This window comes from Gracilinanus agilis, chromosome 1 (genome assembly GCF_016433145.1).
Source record: "Gracilinanus agilis isolate LMUSP501 chromosome 1, AgileGrace, whole genome shotgun sequence".
Lineage (NCBI taxonomy): Eukaryota > Metazoa > Chordata > Mammalia > Didelphimorphia > Didelphidae > Gracilinanus > Gracilinanus agilis.
The window spans coordinates 399,406,318-399,423,705 of NC_058130.1; the positions used below are offsets into that span (position 1 = coordinate 399,406,318).

General features: G+C 35.5%; 1 protein-coding gene across 1 annotated transcript in view; it reads right to left on the reverse strand.

Annotated features, from left to right (window-relative positions):
* Nucleotides 1–952: 952 nt before the first annotated feature.
* Nucleotides 953–17,388, reverse strand: part of SMAD4 (SMAD family member 4) — a 60,245-nt gene continuing 43,809 nt past the window's right edge. The window contains exons 9-12 of the mRNA XM_044664696.1: nt 13,454–13,637; nt 12,946–13,114; nt 3,938–4,076; nt 953–2,495 (exon numbers count right to left, since the gene is read on the reverse strand). Of these exons, the coding sequence (XP_044520631.1) occupies nt 2,284–2,495; nt 3,938–4,076; nt 12,946–13,114; nt 13,454–13,637 (704 nt within the window). The 3' untranslated portion in view covers nt 953–2,283. The remainder of the gene's footprint in view (nt 2,496–3,937; nt 4,077–12,945; nt 13,115–13,453; nt 13,638–17,388) is intronic.

Consider the following 17,388-nt stretch of genomic DNA (forward strand, 5'->3'; position numbering starts at 1 on the left):
CACAATAAAGAAATTACAGGTCTAGGAGACTTGTTCTACCTCCACTACTCTCAAAAATAATTAGGAAAGCCCAAGAAGTAGAAATTAAGGCAGTAGATAAAAAGGTCACATAGAAAAAGCCCTAGGCAAAGACTATCTACTTTCCAAAGTTATTTGAAAAATCATGTTTCTAGATTTTTAATTCTTAAAACTACAGTAAGATGGGACTTGAGAATCTTTGACAAATTAGTAATAGGCACTAAATCTACGTAGGCATAAAGAACCTAAAAGTAGCATCATCCACCCCTTAACAGAAGGTTCTTAAAACACCCTTAGAAAGAGAGCTTTCAACACTGTGACTTTTTAAAATACCATGTACACAGAAACTGCTTATTGAATCGTACTATAAGTCTATTGTATTTTCATTTGTATGGTGTGTAGCTCACAGGTTTATATTAACACTCACAAGCTTATCAGTATGTTGTTTGTAACAAGAAGTCCAGAGAAAAAAGATAAGCCTTAAGGAAGAGATGTTGACATATAAAGTGGTTTCTATAGAGAGAAGCATTCTACACCCTTCTGAGGTTTTTAAGATAATCAGAAACAATCTGCTTATAGCCTGCTTTTTGTCTGCTAAGTTTGTAGGGGCTATTCAAACAAAAAGTAAAACAAATGGACCTACTGAAATCTGTGAGTGATACTATATTTTATTTCACATTATTTATCTTGTAGACAACCAGGCCTATTTCTGCTACTGCAAAAAAGTTCACAGAAGATCTTGAGCTTCTACACATTAGACATAATGAACAGTGAAGAAGTCTTGCATAAAGTGTTAACAACCATGGTTGCTAGTTACTACTGTACTGTTGCCTGTCATTTAGTAGAAAAATGATTTATCATTGAGTTAATGGACTCAAGTGCAAAAATGTTTTGTTTTGTTTTAAAAAGCAAACCTAGATTCAATTTTGTATACTGAGATTTTCAGTTTTATTTGTACTACTAGCTAGATAAAAAGCATACATATTGTGTCTGTTGTACAGTCAATACAATTGCAATTTTTTCCTACTTAAATTCTTTATACAAAGTCATTGCCAATTGATATGGGCATTGATGGCATAGGGCTTAGAATAACCAAAAGGTATAAAAAACAAGTTTGCAGTCTTGCCCCAAGATACAAAAACTGAATTTCAAACAATGTCATAACATACATGATTTAAACTGTATACGAAAAATCACACATCAAATCAAGTACAAAAATAGTTAAACTACCCATTATGAACAATTGTAATGTTTCCGTTATTCTGCACGGTATTTAATACGGATTTTAGCCGTTTCCAAAATACTAGTTATTCATTATTTAGTTTAAGTATCATCAGCGTTGCAGAACAGTGTGATAGTTAAGTGGAGTGATAATACTCCTTTTAGTGTTTTAAAATATACAAAAGTTTTCCCTATGAATTAATGAAGGAAAGCAATTCCTGTCCCAGGCCTTTTAGTAACCAGACCCAATGCCCAGAAATTTAGAAAGATAAAACTACTATTCTTCAACAGGGCAGAGAAATACCTCTTCTCAATCACAGTTATCAGACAGGGAGCAAAATGTAATTTAAAACGAGTTTTTTTTCTGCCTAGCAATAAGGAATTTTCAAACACGTACATACATATTAGCCTTAGCAAATGTAAAATTGAAGCTGCAAGTTACAATATGAATTAAGATTTTGTCTTCACTTGTTCAAGATTCAAAGAAATTATTGTGGGAAGAGGTTACACGAAATTTTTGTGACTGAACCTCCTTAAATGCAGAGTTGAGTTGCTCTTAATAATATTAACTCACCTACATGGTACAGTATTTTTAAGATATATGCTTAACAGTAACCACTCACATACAGTATGAGATAGAGGTGAAATGATCTTCAAGAACTTTCTCTGCATTTAAACATTAGCAATGTTGGATTTATTCTGCAGAATAACATCTATAGATTATATAGGTTTTTGCACACAAAAGGCTAACGGTTACATTTTTCAGCACTGGAATGATTCCTTCATATATAGCTAGTGAGGACTTCATCTGGATATGTTTTCCCCATTTCACGCTGAGTCACGTCTCATACCTGAAAACCAATTTCTAAATGGGGGAAAACGTATTAAATCCAGTTTCCGTCTGCTAGGAGCAAGGCAGCAAACACATTTTCCAACCTTTTATGAAAAGATTAAGCAGAACAAAAGTAAAATATATCTTCAGGTTATAAACAGGATTGTATTTTACAGTCCACCATCCTGACACACAGCCACAGCAGAGAGACTTCAGTCTAATGGCTGTGGGTCTGCGATAGGCATGGTATGAAGTACTTCATCTAGGAGTTGGAGGGCACGGTGTAAATGAATCTCAATCCAGCATGGTGTTTCTTTGATGCTCTGCCTCGGGTAATCAGGGCCCCAACCTTTTACAAAACTCATCCTGAGTATGCAAAGGCGGCGCAGGTCATCCACGCCAATCCCAGCAGCAGCTGACAGACCTAAAAGGAGAGAATGGAGTATGTCACAGACAGGTTGCTATCCCCCCACCTCCCCATATTCCAAGTTAAGCAAAATGATCAGTTTTTCTTCAGCATACAATCTCTTTGCCAAAGTGCCAAGAAACAACTGGAGACCTTGACTTGACAAAAAGAGTCTGAATACACTTTGGGCTGAGGTGGTTTGCTGCTCACAAGTGCTTCTAGTGCCTACCAATATAAAATATCAAATGACCACACTCTAGAAACACTCCAACTAACTCTGTCTTTAGAAGTGGAAGTAAAGGTACGGGAGACAATTCACGTTTATTAGGCCATAGTACATAGAAAATGGGTAGGTTACAAGAACCTTAGCATCTACATCGATCAGAACACAGCCTAGTTTGAAATAAAACATGAGAAGTAAAGAGATTGTTTCTATTTCTGATTCCACTAGGATTTCTTTGACCCAAGATAACCTCTATGCCTCAATTCCCCAGTAAACAAAGTAGACAAAGTGTTACTACTATGTCATTTAATGGGGGGGTGTTGGGATGAGAATGAAGATGCTGGTAACAATTCTGAGATCTTTAGTGAAAATATTTTATGTCATCAACAATTACATTGATGGTTTTGATGCCAGAGGAATTAAAAAAGCCAACTGTCATAATTAAAAATTAAATGCTAGCTGACACTGAATTTTAAACTCCTAAAACTACAATGGAGATTATTATTCTACATCTCATTTTCAAGTCAGAACATACATAGTCAATCGGAGCCCATCAATATAACAATGAAACTAATGGGAAGAATTTGCATGTACTGTAGAGAAACCTGCAGGGCCACTGCAGTTTTCTTAGCCAGTGTGATTTGCTTACCACACTGAAGAGGTTAAGAACAGGGGTTGAATGAATCACTAGTTATGCCTTCAGACGTGGAAGATGGTGCCACGTGTTTCCATCATAAAAGTCTATAGTCAGCAGTTTAACTCTGCAGTAAAAAATTCCCCATCAGTGTGAAACCTGGCACACAGTTCAATTTTACCCTAAAATTAAAAAAAAGTTCTACACGTTATCAAATACCACCCTCACTCAGTTTTATCTCCATGCTTAGAATAACTTAACAATGAAAAAACCCTGAGAGGTGCCCAATTCTGAAATCAGGTTCCGCTTTCCTGCTAAAGTAAAAAGTTGCAGCCCACCCGGAAGGAGGGAGTAAAAAAAAGGGTCAATGTGATAGCACAGTAACCTTTACCTTTTTGACCCCACTCTCCTCTTGAAATTAAGGAAAAGTTCAGTTACCATATAAGAGATTTGTAATAAATTTGTGTTACTTTCAGTTAAATACTATAATCCCAATAAAAGAAGTACTCATCACTTAATTTACAGACTGAGTTTATGAAGACAGAATACTGAGCATTAGCCTTTTTTTTTTTTTTTAAAAGAGCAAATCAAAAGGATACTTACTGATAGCAGGGGCTATTCCACCTACTGATCCTGGTCCAGGGATATTTCCTGCTACTGCTGCGGCCTGGGCAGCTGCTGCAGCTTGTGCAGTGGCAGCCTGTTGTTGCATCTGACGATGGCACTGGCGTAAATCAAATACCTTTTAAAAAGTATAAATTCTGCATTACTGAAAATAGGAAGAAAAGTCCTATAGATCAAAGCTAATATAACCTTATTACAAACACCTTAAATTTGTGAATTTGTTTTTATTTTGAAAAGTGTAAAAATTTACTTAGGAAAAGTGGTAACCCTTATATATATATACTGTAAGATTTACCCAGTTGCCAGCCAATGTGTCTGTCTTACATCTCTACATACTAAGTACCAATATCTGTCCCTGGCCTCTGTAAGCCAGTCCCCTAACTTATTCAGTGGCAATCCCTTTCTTGCCTCCCTATTTCCCCTAAAATGTAAAGTTGATTGCAGGTCAATGAAACAGCAGAAAATTAAATTGGGGGGGGGGGCCCACAAGTTAGCTCCAATTGCCTGATCTGTTTTCTCCTGGGTGTGTTCACACTAAAGAGCACTGAGGGGGAGGTATTTCCTTTTGCTCATCATTCCTCTTGTTGGATTAGAAAAAATACTCAGGAAAACCAGAAAGAAAGCAAAGGAGAAAGAAGTAGAATAGCCCAGCTTTCTCCACAACTATTCCCACAAAGATAAGCATCAGTCCAAGTAAACTGCCATCAAGAAACTGAAGGAGAAACCACAACGGGCCATTTTTCCAGCCTAAGACCATAAAGGCAGGTGACCAGAGAAGGAACTGTGGAGCAGGTCTGGAGATGGATAACTGACTCAAAGAGGTATCTCAGATCTAATCCTTGGGCTCTCTCTGACACTGAGGAGTAACACAGATTCTGCCTCCTGAGGACCAGAGCAAGAAGAGGCCAGCAGGGCTGAACCCTTTTTGTCCTCTAAGAGGTAGAGTAGATTTAGCATCTCAGGCTCTGACAGTTGTTTGTCTGAACCTGGAGAGGCTTCCAGATAGTGACCAAGGCTATGGCCAGTAACTGTCTACTGAAGCTCTACTCAAAGGCAAGGGTGCAGTTATGTTGCACAGACCCAAACAGAGACTGGGAGCCTATAAAGATTAGATAAGCAGGAATCAGACAGAACCAACATTGGGCCACTTAGGGATCACTGAGAGTTTACAGCTCCCTGATTAAAGCTGCCCTTGTGACCCTTACAAAAGGTAGCACTCAATACAGAGAGAATGTAACAACAAGACTCCAAGTAATACAAACAAATACCATATACCAGTAGTTTATGCAGACCATAACCCTAACACAAATTTCCAATCTGGAAGGTAATACTGGAAAAATGAGCACATAAAAAAATGTTTTGAAAGATTCCCAAAATAAAGAGCTATTACATAGTTCTAGGGATTTCAAAGACAAAAACTTAGAAGAGAAAAATAACTCCCAACACCTACAAGCAAAGCCTCAAAGAATAAAAAATGGACTTATAGGATTTTGAGTTTACCTTATAAGAAATGAATCAAGAGTTTTAAAAAAAGATATAAATGAAATGAGTGTGCTAAAGGAAATATTGGAAAGGAAATGACAGATATGGAGTAAAAACTTTGAAGAATTAACAGGTTAGTACAAAAAGCACATGCCAGTCAAGTTAAACTACCATCTACCACCTCAATCACCATCTCCCCTCAAACCATGATTGAGAGGCCAGGATCCTGAACCTAAAAGTTCTGGGAATGACAATGCTTCCAGCTCAGTGCCCTCTGACATCATCCTGGAAAGCCACCCCTATGGAGATGTAGTTAGGAAACTGCTCCTGCAGGGGCTATGCTACAGTTACTGAAATCAGAAAGGAAAGTTTGTGGCACTGTCAAACAGTTGAAACTCAGTAACTGATAAGATTTTCTCAGTGAAAATATTAAAGATGATGAGCTACCACCTGTTTTGGTACTATTCCCTAAGCATCATAGGACCTTTCCATCTGACTTGCATTTTAAATCACTCATGTGTTGTCTCCTCCATTAAAATGCGAGCTCTTTAATATTAGGAACTATCTTAAATTTTTTACTTGTAAATCCATACACATACTAAGTACTTAATAAATGCTTTATTCATTTATTCAACTAAAAAGTATAAACAAAATCTTTCCCAAGAAACAGATGCCTTGAAAATTAGAACAGACCAAACAGAACATAGGAACAATAGGAAATATAAAAATCAAAAGTTTGAAAAAAAGGGGAAATATAAGATATTTCTTATAAAAAATTATTGGCCTGGAAAACAGATCAAGGAGATCGCCAATGAAATACATGAAAGCCATGACAACAACAAAAGAAACCAATCTGGATATTATACTTTAGGAAATCATGGAGAAAACTATCCAGACCTATTTGAACAAGGAAAAAAAAGTGAAAATAGAAAGAATCTAACAATCAAAACAACAATCAACCACAGTTCTCAAGTACTGATGATGAACAATGTTACACACGTGTTAACAAAAAAGGAGATGGAGAAAATATACAGAGTAAGACACATTTTTGGACATGGGCAACAATGGAATTTGTTTTTACTTTATTCTGCATATATGTTAACAAGGATTTTTTCCCTCCTTGCCAAGGGGAAAGAAAATAAATGTTAACTAACTGTAAAAAATGGAATTTCTTTAAAGACCCACTGATTACTTTCCTAAAACAATCTCAAAATGAATATTCTTAGAGAACATCAAAGCCAAAATCCAGAGCTGCCAGGGCAAAGAAAAAATTCTGCAAACATTTAAAAAGAAAAGAGTTCAAACTGTCAACAAGCCATTTATTAAGCATTTATCATGTGCTATGTACCATGAAAGCACTGGGAATACAAATATAAACAAAAAGCCAGTCCTGTCATCATGGAGATTATATTCTAATGCAAATAAGACAAACCATAAAAAGAAAGGAGGTGGGGGGAGAAAGAGCACATTATTTGACCAAAACTGCTTAGAAAGACTAGATAAAAATAAGTCCAGTAGAAATTAGGTTTAAACCAAAATCTAATACTATATATACCAAAGTAAGCACCAAATGAATGCATGACATAGATATAAAAGATCATATATTATAATCAACTTAAGATATTTAAGAAGAAATTATCTTAGATCTATGGATAGAGGAAGAGTTCATGACTACACAAGGGACAGCAAGAATCACAATGATAAAAATGGATGGTTAGGATTACAGAAAATTATAGCATGAACAAAGCCAATTCAGCTAAGTTAACAGTTAAATGGTAAAAAAAAAAAAACAAACCCAAACATCTTTGCAGCGAATTTATCTCCAAATTATTTCATTTCTAAGAAGAAATGATTCAAATAATAACAAATGATTCAAATGATTTTCAAGAAGTAACTAATTCAAATTTATCAGAGCCATTCTCCAACTGATAAGTCAAAGAATAGACACAGGCAATTTTCAAGGGAAGAAATCCAAGCTATCAATAAATAGCTACATGAAAAAGTGTTCTAAATCACTAATAATTTGTGAAATGGAAATTAAATAAATCCTGACTCCACTTCATGAAATTAAATTCCATATTTGTGATGGGTAGGTTCCTGGTTGACTAACTTCATAGTATCAAATATACAAAACCCATTTTCTTTATGGTTAATACATTAAGTATGAATCAAAGAAAATTAGACAAAGTGCCCTTTTCTTATTTGACTTTATGGCTGTGGGTGTGTACACATGTGCACTTTTTATCCTCCCAAAGGTGCAAAATAACTTTCCCACCACTGTTTATATCTCTGTTCAAAGACATACCTTTTTTAGAAAGTTTTCATTGATAAACACCAATGAAGTAAAAAACAGAAATTTCAATTATATATTCACATGCTTACTGTATAACATTCATTCTAATTACATTTATATCTGTTTCAGAATGAAGCAGGTTGAAGGTACATACATTATTTCATTATCATAAGAATCTGTACTGGAATAAAACCTCTACTTCACTAGAATATACAAAACATTAACAGATACCTTCTGTTAATGTACTTGTCAATGTTCTTAATAACAACCAGTTTCTTGTTTTTCCCCCAATTAAGATGTGATTACAATCATAATTAGGGGCAGTAAAACATTAAATTTCAAGAACCAAAATATCTTGATCCAAAACCCCTGGTAGAGACAATAAAAATAACACAGATGACTTTACAATCCTGCTAATCACACTTGGTCTCATAGGCTATCATAAACAAATCTAGTTGTGATTGTTTTACGCTAAATCTACTATGATAGCAAGAGCATAAAAAGTCACTACTATGATAAAACTTGGTGACTGGAGTGTTGATAATCAAATGGAATGATCTCAGCAGTGTTTTTCTCCTACAAGAGTTATCTGTGAATTAAAAGACATCAAATGCAAAAGCCTAACAATTCTTCCCAACTATAATGCTGAGAAAAAAGTTCTCTGCTGTCGCATTTTGATTGATCCATTATATCAATGGGATTCCACCTGCAAATATTGGAACATATTATTAAAGACATCATTAAAATGCTACAGCCCCTTATAATTTTTAGCACTTATTTCAAATAATTTAGAATAAGTAATGTTAAATGGTTGTTGGCTTGGGGCCAAAAATACTTCCCTGACGTTTTGAGTTAACAGACAACTTCATTTGAACTTCCTTTTTTCAGAAATGTGTCTAGTCAACTATGAGATGTGAATAAAAGTAACCATATCTATCACAATCAAGTGCTTTATAAATATCAGTGACTAATATTAGTTGTTTTTCTCCCCAGTGCTCCCACATTGAAATAAATATCTCCTTCACCCAATTCTTAGTCTCTTCTTGATTCAATATCCTCTGGACATATGAGATGGATAGTTTCAAGCTCAGGCCCTTTTACAGGATAGACTGGTCCGCTTGTTCCTCTTCCTCACTCTGGGGTCAGAAATGTCCAGGATTCTGGCTTCTCCCTCTAAGCTCTGGAGGAATATTTAAATATATTCCCTCCTTCCCCATTCAGAGCTGGGAGTAGCTGGGTCAGAGCTGTCTATTCCCAGGTGGGAATGAGGCAGTTGAGGGTCAGGGCTCTTGGGTCAAGGGCGGTAGCAGCATAGCCTGTGACTAGGAGGTAGGGAGAAAGACAGATGGTGCCATGGCCTGGGAGGGTCCCTGAGCCACTGGAAAACCAAAGGGAGTACAGTCATCTTTGGCCACATACCTGTGTGTATGTGTAATATGGTGTAATAAATTCTTCACCCTGCCCACCAAAAATTACAAAAACAGTCTAGTGCTAAATCTTTATGATAAATGCTTTCATAAATCAGAATGTGAACATTAAGCTAAAATAAAAACAAAACCTTCAATTAAAAAATAAATTAAGGGGCAGCTAGGTAGCAGAATGGATACAGCAACCAGGCCTGGAATGAGGAGGACCTGGGTACAAATCTTCCTATTTGTGTGACTCTGGGTAAGTCACTTAACCCCAAATGCCTAGCCCTTATTGCTCTTCTGCCTTATTGATTCTAAATCAGAAGAAGGTATGGGTTTAAAAAAATAAATAAAAATTAAAATATGAACTAACTGGATTTAAGTATTTCTTTACTACCTACTATATGCAAGACAATGGGATAGACACTAAGGATTTAATATTGTTGTTGGGGATTTGATCTATTATTAATTTGTAGCTATTTATAGTCTATTGATAGACTATTAAAGATTCAATTGTTGGGGAGTTGGAGGTTGAGAGTTGGTTGGACCAGTAGTCGAAGAACTTGACTAGAAAAAGGTTTCTATTATATTAACTTCTATAGAAGCAGTGATAGGAAAAGGAAAATGGAGATATTGAATTGGAAAAGTTTAGGAAATGTATTTCCCTAAATCTAAATTTATCTCAATTAAAAACTACACCCAAATCTGTCTCCCAAGAGACTTTCTTCATGCTTGATTTCTCAAACCTGACTTAACTACTCTTACTGTCTATGGGGGCAGCTGAGTGGCTCAGTGGATTGAGAGCCAGGCCTAGAGACTGGAGGTCCTAGGTTCAAGTCCGGCCTCGGACACTTCCAGCTGTGTGACCTTGGGCAAGTCACTTGACCCCTACTGCCCACCCTTACCACTCCTGGGCCAAGGACGGTCCCTAGCCCGGATGAAAAAAGGAGGAGGGTTGGGCGTGGGGCTAGCAACCCCACCCTGTAAAAACTACATCTGCTAAAGAAACTGCAACCTAAAGTAGGGGCAGCTGGGCTAGCTCAGTGGATTGAGAGCCAGGCCTAGAGACGAAAGGTCCTAGGTTCAAATCCGGGCTCAGACACTTCCCAGCTGGGTGACCCTGAGCGACCCATTGCCTACTGGTTGTGGCCCTATGCTCCTAGAATGGAGACCCAGGATAAAAAAAAAAAAAAAAAAAAAAAAAAAAAAAAAAAAAAAAAAAAAAAACTGTCTATCTAGTCCCCAAACTAGCTATCTTTCTATCCTAAAACTAATATATAACTTTATAAACAGTGAGAGAGAACTTGGATTTCTTACTTCTGCTCAGATGAAACCCTGCCTGTCAAGAATTTCAGATACTTTCACTCAGTCAGTTCTCTCTCCTGCCACCTATTGGAGAATCAGAGAAACTGCACCACCACTCTTCTGCAATTGCCAACTTTTCTCTCTCCTATTGATATTAGGATGTTTCCAAGTTATCAACCACCAGATCTTCTCAAATTCTCAGAGCAAGCTCTTTAGACAACCTTCCTTAATCAGGACCGTCCAAAGTGATATTTGGTTAACTGTCCTTTCCCAAGGCTCCTTGGGAAAATTATTTCCCATCATTCCCTTAGGATTCCACTCTTACTGAAAGAAATCCAGCTCACTCAAACCCATCTCTCTAGTCATCTATTCCTAACTTATTAAGAATCTCTAATTGCTTACCTAATTAACAAATAACTTATTACAATATCAAAAACTTGACAATCTCTACACTTAGGTAAGTTACATCCTACTGATATAGACATGGCATATACATAACAAAGTAAGGTATGATGCCAGAAAAAAAAAAGGGTCTATAAGTACTCCAGGATAAGAAAGAAAGAAAGAACCCTTTCATTTGGGCGGGAGAGCAATGCAGAAACATTGTGTCACTCAAAGCCATAATGTTAATAAATGGAATTCTAGTCCCTATTCTGAAACTAATTTCAAGCTTGGCCTTCTTTTTCACCATCTCCTAAAAGAGACCCTATGTGCTTAAGTATTCAGAGAATTAGTTATGAAAAGGAAGGAATTTGAGAGTGGGCAGCAAATTATGACCTCATGCTTTAGGTAAAACCTAGGCCATACGATACCATTATCTGTAGTAAAATGTATTTTTAATTTGATATTGAAAGGATTATACAGTACATTTACTTGCTGAATTACTTGATTTAAAAGGTTAAATGGCAATATTGGAACTAATAATAATAATATTAATCAGAACAAGCCTAGATCTGTGATATTATTGGTATAGAGATATTAAATGGTTAACTCTAGCCCTTAATTCAGGATACCCCCTTCTTTGCAATCTTCCTATAGCACCATGAGGTTAAATGACTTGTCCATGATTGCAGTCAGTATGTGTTAGAGGTCACACCTGAACTCAGGACTTCTTGGTTTCAAAGCTATTCTCTATCCATTACACTACACTACCTCTATGTGAAGATTTGTTTGTTTAAATTATATGGCAATGTGGATGCTGTTGTCTATACACACACCTTACTTCTACTGCCCCAAATTTGGAACAGACAAAATGGCACTACTTAGATTTTGTGTACATACAAGTTACTTTTTAATTTTGGCTAATAAGCTGAAGAATGTACTGAACACACACTTGAAGTACAGTAATATTTTTGCCAGTTTCAAAAATGTCTAACAAACCAGATAGCGCTCTCTATCCACTAAGTAAGTTGGCTGTCCCAAACAGTGCTCTCTTTATGCTGTGCAATTATAGTAAAATGTCTCATAAAAATCTGTTTACCACTAACAAGAAAAGCTTGGGGTTACTGTAAAAGTAATCGGTTACAGTGTTCATCTTTAGACATATTGCCTTGCCCAGAATATTCAAAGTATACCTTTGCCAAAATATAAAATCAAGCTGTTTCTTCTCTGGTAACTCGAGAAGTTCATATCAATGAAACAAACCTTAATACAGAAAATTTAATTACTTAATAAATGGTCCATCATTAAGTAAACCCACAAATTTTAGTGGAATGACAGCTTATAATCAGACTTCTGAGAGTGTGGCTTGTAGGGAGCAACCATTTCTACATAATTGCATGTTTAACTGAGTTAATATGGTATCTCAAGTAATTTGCCAGGATTTAAAAGGGAAGTCCTTCTCAATCACTTTTAATCAACAAACAGTAAAACTTCACTAAATAAGATAATTCACTAAAGGCCTATACTGCATAATAATGCATGAAATAGAAAATTCCTTTAACATACAAGAATAGCAGGACCCAAATGCTGAAGACATAGTCAAAGATTTTTCAATTTTTTGAGTCCTTGGTTTAAAAAGCTACTAACTTTAAACAGGATTCCCATTACATCCAAGATGCTGAAGATATGCAGAGAGAAAAAATTTTAACTTTTTTTATTCAGTGAGCACCACCCCCACCCCGTGTAGTGTCTTAATTTTTTGCACATTCCAAATGAATATAATTTGAATTTGTGAAGTTCCACTGGATTAGAATATTTTTATGATACACAAGCAGTTTCATGTTACTCTAAAGTATCAATTTTATAATAATATAATCTTTTGATAAAAGTCTGCTACCTGAAAGGAAACCAATCACTAAAATAATTTGTTTATGGTTGCCTCCTCCAAAAGTCCACAAAGAATGAGTTCTCAGTCTACTTACTAGGTATAACTTCCTAATAATTCCACATTTTGTAAAAGTAAGCAAAGAAAGCATTTCATTTCCCATCTACCCCAAATTCTTATCATAATAATCAATTTTTAAAAGTGAAAAATCTCACAAATTTAGAACACCAACCTTTATGTATGCACTTGGATAAATCTTATGAACAGCATCTCCTGGTGCTCGCCCAGCCTCTCTGTCTAAGTAGTAACTCTGCACAAACACTGCATGATCACTGAGGCACCTTACCCAAACATCGCCTTCACCTTTACATTCCAACTGCACACCCTTGCCTATGTGCAACCTTAAAAGAGGGAAAAGAAAATTAAATTCCAATGTTTTTGTAGATGATCACCAAAATATGTTGTGAAATTTTAATTAATGCTTCTTTTGTCTTTCTCATACCACGTAAACCACTAAATTAAATTACAGAAACTCAAATTATTTATCCACTTAAAGACAGAACTAAAGCTGTAGAAATAATCACAAAAAAATTTAAATGTTATTTTCCTGATATGTTATACCTACCTCTCTACATGAAAACTCATATAATCTATGTAGGAATGTATACCTTGGAAAAAACAAGACCAAATTTTACTCTGCCCCATGAAGTCACTTTAATTTTTGCCATGTTAAAATGTACCTTGCTCTCTCAATGGCTTCAGTTCTATGAACGTTGGAGAGTTGACCCAAGCAAAAGCGGTCTCCTCCAGATGGGTCCACATATCCATCGACAGTAACAATTGGGCAGCTTGAAGGAACTTTAAATGTCTCTCCTACCTGAACATCCATTTCAAAGTAAGCAATTGAACACCAATATTCAGGAGCTGTAGGAGAAAGCAAATAGAAGAAAACAAGTGTGAGTATGAAAGCAAGGGACATTGGAATGTCTTCCATATCCATGAAATAATCATAGTCAAAACTGTTCAGTTATATACTCTGGCCTCAAAGATAGCAAGACAAATTCTTCTATCCAACATATACTATACTCCTATAGCTACTAGAGCAATGAGATTTATAATCAGAGGACTTGAATTTGGATCCTAACAATGTTGCTTGTGGGCTAAATGATCTTAGTAAAGTCACATAGTTTCTCTATGCCATGCTATCTTGTTTATGGGGATTTAACTACAAAGAACTAGGTCCTCTCAGACTCTGGCATTTTATTACCCAACTATTAAGTTTGCTCCAAGATAAGGATCTCCCCTTAACATTACACCTGCCTAATTTGTTCAAATGATCTTCATATAACATGGTTTGTGTCCCTTTTGCATCCTAATTATACTCCTGGAGATGCACTAAAGTTTGAAAATGTTCTTAATGTGATTCATACAAGTGATCATATTTAAGATGTGGTCTAACTAGGAGAAGACAGAAGTACTACTATTCTTGTTCTTGGATTGCTACTGTACAGTTATTTCAGTCATGTTCAATTCTATGTGACTCCATTTGGGGTCTTCTTGGCAAAAATACTGGAATGATTTATCATTTCCTTCTCCAGCTCATGGCAAACAGGGTTAAACTGACTTCCCTAGGGTCAAATAGCTAAGTAAGTATCTAAGGCCACATTTTAACTTAGGAAGATGAGTCTTCTTGACTTCCAGTCTAGCACTCTATCCATTGTACCACCTAGTTGCTGTTCTTGGATATCATCTTCTGTTAACTCATAACAGTTTTGTTTTGTTTTTTTTTTTAATAGTAAAATCACACTCCTGGCTTATATACAATGCTTAAAAATAAGCCCCTAAAGCCTCAGATTAACTTTTAAATCAGGTTCTCCTTGTCTTGTACTTGTAAAGTTTTTTTTCACCCCCCTGGCCTGAATTGTTTTGTTTTGTTTTTTTGCAAGCAGGAGTAAATTTCATTGTTGCTAAAACAGAGTAGCCATTTCTTGGGAAAATGTGATACTAAAGGTTAAATCTAATCCTAACTTCTAAAATGGATTGAAATTCTGTAGTAATGAATGTTGTTTGAAATAAGGTCTTAGAACCTGTATTCTCTAAAATATTAATAGCAGCTCTCTTTGTGGTAGCAAAAAACTGGAAATTGAGGAGATTCCCATCAATTGAGGAATGATTCAACAAGTTGTGGCAATGATTGTGATGGAATTCTACTATATTGTAAGAAATAATGAGCAGGTTAATTTAAAAAAATGGAAAGATCTACATGAAATTGTGAAAAGTGAAATGAGTACAACCAAGAAATATAGCTATAGAAATAATGTTTGAAGAAAAACTTGTGAATGTCCAACTCAGAGAAAGAAATGATAAAAAAAGTCTCAAAGACATAGTTTTATATATGTGTGTGTGTGTGTGTGTGTGTATTTATGTGTACACATACATGTGTGTGTTTTTGTCAAATGATGCCTTCTATAGTATGGAAAGGGGAATTTGGGAATTTTAATGTAACCAACAAACTAATTAATAAATCTTTTTTAAAAAGAAAAAAGAGATAAATAGGTCTTAGCAATTCATTTGTTTTATAAAGCTTTACATACAATTTGCCAGGATATGCAGCATGGGTGATAATTCATTTCAATCTGCTTATCTACCATGTGGAAAGTACTGAGAATACAAGGAGGAAAATGAAACAGTGCCTGCCCTGAAGGAATTTACACTCTACAGGGAAAATGCAACCTGAAAAAAAAATGAATAAATATAAAGCATACACAAATAATACACAATAATTTCAAGAACATTCTAGTATCTGAAGAACAATTAGGAGAAAACATAAGAACTTGTACCTGAGATAAGCCTTGAAGGAAGCTAAGGATTTTAAGAGGAAGAAGGGAAGGGAATACATTTTAGGGCCAGAAGATATTTAAGTTAAGACTTGAAAAATCAGGAAGACAAGAGGTTAAGAGAGAGTTTTCAAATGATAAGGATCAGCCAATGAAAAGGCAGAAAGAAGATAGGAGTATCATGTACAAAAACTGCAAAGAAGCTAGGGTATGCTAGATCATAGAGATAGAGCGATAAAACACACGTATGTGTGTATGTGAATGTGTATCTGCTACCCCAGAACTAAAGAGAGGGTCAGAGAACAGAGACCAAAATCCTCAAACCACAATTTACCCCTTTAGTGTCCCAAAGAATAAGACTGCTGGAAAAGACAGAGTCAAGAAGCTATTATTGACCAGGATTTTTGGTTGTCCCACTGTAGTCCTAAAAAAGAACTCTCTACTAGCAAGTCTATCTCCATTCCTTCAATGAGTAACAATAATGCAGTGTAAAGCAGAGATAACAGAAGTCTAGGGAAGAAAAAACACAACCAAGGTATGAAATCTTTCCCAGTCTCTCTGGCAGAGAAGCTGAATATATGTAAACAGAGGCAAAACTATGGGTTAAGAGATTCCAAGCTAAAATTCCAGAAGAAAATAAAGAAGAAAATTTAGATCTCTTGGGGGGAAAAAAACCAGGGAGCAGAACAAATAGCTTATAACAGAAAATGGAAAATTTCATCCGAGGACAACCTGAAAAATAGAAAAAGAAAGGAAAACTAAAAAAATTCAATAATAAGAGAAAACATTACAACAAAGTCAGACAGAAAAAATTCAAATAAACTAATTATCTATCAAAAACTGTCCTGAAAAAGAAGAAAAGGAGAAAAAATTTAAATCATTCATTGGGTTCCCTGAGAACTATGACAAAATAAAAAACCTGGATACCATAAAAGAAACCTGTCCAGAATGACAAAGCAAATCCACCACTTGAAGGAAACTCCAGATTTAAACAAAATCAAAAATAGTATAGTAGTCAAATCCCAGACTTTCCAAGTCAATGGAAAAAAAATGCAAGTAGTCACAAAGATCAAGAACCAAGGAACTATAATAAAGATAACACAAGATAATATAGCCTATATGAAAAACTTGGAATAAGATACACATAAAGGAAAAGAAAAAACCCTACAACCTAGACTAAATTATCCTTCAAATATAATTCTACAGGAAAAAAATAATTTCTTTAAAAAATGATCATTCTGAAGCACTTGTTGGTTGGGGGGGGTGCTACTTAGTAAAAAAAATGCAAATTCAAGGAAATAAGAGAAACCTAGAAAAGAAAGCAATTTTGAGAGCTAAATAGTGATAATTTCTTACATCTTAATAAAAAGAGGAAAGATAATTATCCCTTTATAATATCACTTTCTTCAAAGGTCAGAGGGAACAAAAGCAAAAAAGTCTAGTTTTGTTTTATGTTTTTAATTTAATTTGATTTTTTTTAACTCTTACCTTCCATCTTAGAATCAATACTGTGTATTCCAAGGCAAAAGAGTGGTGCAATGGGGGTTAAAAGACTTGCCCAGGGTCACACAGCTAGGAAGTGTTTGAGGCCAGATTTGAACTAGGACTTTCCATCCCCAAGCCTGCCTCTCAATCCCCTGAGCCACCCAGCTGCCTCCTAATTTGACTTTAAGAGAAGAAAAGGGAGGGGAAAGAAATATACTAGGGAAGAATTGAGGATTAAGAGAGAAAAATTAAGCATGGTGGAAAGAAGTAGTAATCTTAGTAGTAACTTTATTATTTATTGGGCAAAAACAGGAATAAATGGGAATGGGGTATGTATATGGTGGAACTGTGGA